At 50.2% G+C, this 3,265-nt stretch overlaps 1 protein-coding gene across 1 annotated transcript; it reads left to right on the top strand.

Annotated features, from left to right (window-relative positions):
• The first annotated feature begins 2,476 nt into the window (after positions 1 to 2,476).
• LOC136500263 (uncharacterized) lies at positions 2,477 to 3,265 on the top strand. Its single transcript, XM_066495620.1, has one exon. It carries the CDS (start codon positions 2,477 to 2,479, stop codon positions 3,263 to 3,265), a length of 789 nt encoding a protein of 262 aa, XP_066351717.1.

Genomic DNA, 3,265 nt, shown 5'->3' with positions numbered 1-3,265 from the left:
AAGGGAAATGGTCTGATTTTAAGGACTCAAGGGATTGTCTGCTGAAGATAAGTGGTCTGTGCAACAGGAGTGAGCCTCAGCACCTGAATGCAACTGATGTATTATCTGCGGTAATCATATCTTGTTTGGGTACTAGCTTCGGTAGTACCATTAAAATATGGCTAGTTTTTGGATTAATATCTAAAATTGACATGCTCTAAAATTTTTGGCTTAGCCGATTGGAATTTATTGCATTGGCAGCCAGTGGGCGAGCAAGTCTGCTCACTAAAATTTGACTGCCCATTGTGCCCACAGGTTGTTTGAGGCGGCAGCGCCTGATTTGTTCCTTTAAATGAGTTGCTGTTTTGTTAACACTCTCAAAATCTTGTATCCAATTGCTAATCGTTTGCACAATATGCCATGTGGGTCCAATTTGTGCCATACCTACATCATGGCGAACTTTGGCGTGGCTATGAACTTTTTCCTCCATGTTTTGGCATTGCCGACAAATTGACATGGTCATTTTTGCCCTCGTTTTTGTCATGACCAACTTTTGTAAGGTGCATATGGAAAGAACCAAATAACATGTTCTTATCGGTTTGCTTGAACAGGTACTCTCTATAAGAAGGAAGGTGGAAATGCAGAACAAGAAACTCTACCCCCAACAAAATCTTCGGCCCATATTTCAATCAATCCTGGAGCACCTTGCTGATGTTGTGGACAAGTGTATGAAGGCACTCGAGTAACCTGATGCCTGCCGTGCCGTCAACCCATCCCACCCAAATTATTCTGGTGCTAGCTTTCTGTTGTTTGTAAATCACGAACCTTAGTAGTGATATCCATATCATTAATAGTGTTTTGGAGGCTAGCTTTCTGTTGTTTGTAAACAACACTTGAATGACCTGCCCATCCCCGAAGGTGACAGCGAAGTGCACTCATTTTGTTGTTCCATTGTTGGACTAAATTACGTCCTTTAACCGGCCTATTCCAATTTCTACAACTCTGTTGTAAAAGTCTTCACGAGTAAACCAACTATGTTCTAATTTGAACGATTTTTGATTCCCCGTGAAAGCTGGCGTGCCACTGTCTATTATCAAAGGTGTGTGGTCAGAGATACACCTCTATCGAGAGCAGGTACTTTTACCAACGGATATTTAAATTCCCATTGACATGTCATCTAAAACCTTGTCTAGTTTGCATGGGTTGGATTAGACAATGAGTTTGCCCAGGTGAATTGGCGGCCAGTTAGGTCAATTGATCTAAGGTCAAAACTTTCTATGACAGCATTGAATAGACAAGGCCAACGGTCGTTTTATCTATAATTATTCTTCTCCTTGCTATTCCTAAGTACGTTAAAATATCCTCCAATGAGAGTAGGCAAAGGGTTTTGTTGGCAAGCTCGCACCAAGCGAAGAAACCGACTTAAAATCGTCTTGTGCCAGTCCGTATACTGCCATTAGTGTCCACTTAGATTTGTCAATCTTATTGCAAAGATCGAGTTTTATAAAAAATTTCCCCTTCCACAATTAAGGACAAATCAAGGGCTGAAGCATTCCATATTTCCTCCTAATTTCCCTAATCAAACTGTCCCATTTCCAAATCCAATTATCTCTATTTTAAATTTTAAATTGAACAGACTAAATTCATGAGTTATTTATGCTGCAATTTATAGGCTTGTTCTAGAATTGCATAATGAAAAGGACCAAGACATTGAAATCCATTTTTTTAGAAAAAGGAATATATTAATATCCCAGCCTCTCCACCGACCAATGCATATGGTTGTTCCTTATCAGAGTTACAGGATAAAAATAAAGAGAGAGCCACCAACAATTCCGACCACCACACTGCACCGTCAAACCCCAGATGACTAAGTCGAGATCCAGGCGCGTACACCGTAGCTTCTAGCAACCTAGCTACTTCATCAAAGGTAGAAGTGTCAAGGTCCTCCAACTGCCAGTCAGAAAGACCTACTTACGCCAGAAAGGCCGCCGCTGAGCGGGACCACCCGCCGCCAAACCACGCAGGTCACCTCGGCAACACAAATCTGGTCGCCATCACCTCCCACGCCGGCCTCCTCGCCAATTTCGTGGGTGCCGCCCACGATGGCCTGCTCGCCATCTTCGTGAGCACAACTAGCACACGGTCCCTCCCGGACCGTCGCCCTCCACCAAACAGATGCCAAGCCCTCCAAACGTTCCGCCAATGTCCTCTTCCTAGCCACCTTCCGACACCATGGACACTGAACCCTGAATCCTCAACTAGGTCTCCACCTCATCGGCAACCGCCATGACTAGCAAAGCATGAGCTTCCAAAGCGACGCCTCCAACGAGGAAAACGACACCACAAGCGCCGCCATCACCTAACCAGAAGGTTAAGGTTTTACACCAGGAAGAAAGCTCCATGCACGAGGAGGGGCTGATCGATGGACGCTTCCAAGGAAGTAAACGGCGCCCGGAGGCGTCGCCGTCATCGGCCCAAAAGGGCAAGGCTTTCACCAATGCCCCCGACCATCTGCACAGGTCTCAATGCCAAGCGAGGGTTGCCGCCCGTCATTCCCATCCGGATCTCAACCCTGACAAGACTGAAGCCACAACCAGGACCTAGGCCGACAGCAAGGCAGCGTCACCACTGTCCAATGTCGCTGCCGGTCGCCCTCGCCAATGGTTATGGGCCGCCACCACCGCCGCTGCGGGACCCTGCGGGGCGAGGACCACCGTCGCCGAACGCGCTCAGATCCAGCGCAAGAGGACCAGATCCGGCCGCCGGAGAACCAAATCTGCCACCCCCTGAGCCAATCGCAGAGGCCGCGCCTATAGTCGACGGCGAGCAGCAGCCACATCTACCTCCGCCGAGAGCGTCGCTCCGGCCACGCCAACCAGCAGGGCGCGGTACAAGGCCGAGGGCGCGCGCTGCGGCTTCCACCGACCATGGACGGGAACAGCCGAGCTGGACCCACCGCCCTGGCAGGCGCAGGCACGCAAGCACCCTCCCCGATGCTAGATCCGCGCGTGCCGGTAGGCATAGGCACGCAGACAACCTCCCCAACGTAGATCAGGACAAGGCGTCACCGGATCCATGCACATTGGAGCTGGAGCCGATTGCCGGTGGCTGCCTCGCACAGGAGTTCCTCCGGGAGAGAGAGAGAGGAGGAGGAGGAGGAGGAGGAGGAGGAGGAGAGAGAGACCCAGCCGCCACCATCCTTGCTCTCCACCGGCCTCCAGCATCGAGCTCCGGCGGCGGCCAGGCGGTGGAGCGCACGTGGGGAGGCGCTAGTGGCGGTGGGTAA

This window comes from Miscanthus floridulus, chromosome 13 (assembly GCF_019320115.1).
Source record: "Miscanthus floridulus cultivar M001 chromosome 13, ASM1932011v1, whole genome shotgun sequence".
NCBI lineage: Eukaryota > Viridiplantae > Streptophyta > Magnoliopsida > Poales > Poaceae > Miscanthus > Miscanthus floridulus.
Note: the sequence above shows the minus strand (reverse complement) of the source record. Positions and strands in the feature narration are given on the sequence as shown.

Bases quoted from the DNA above. Each gene is read 5' to 3' on its own strand.
- LOC136500263 (XM_066495620.1), top strand. From the start codon at position 2,477: ATGCCCCCGACCATCTGCACAGGTCTCAATGCCAAGCGAGGGTTGCCG.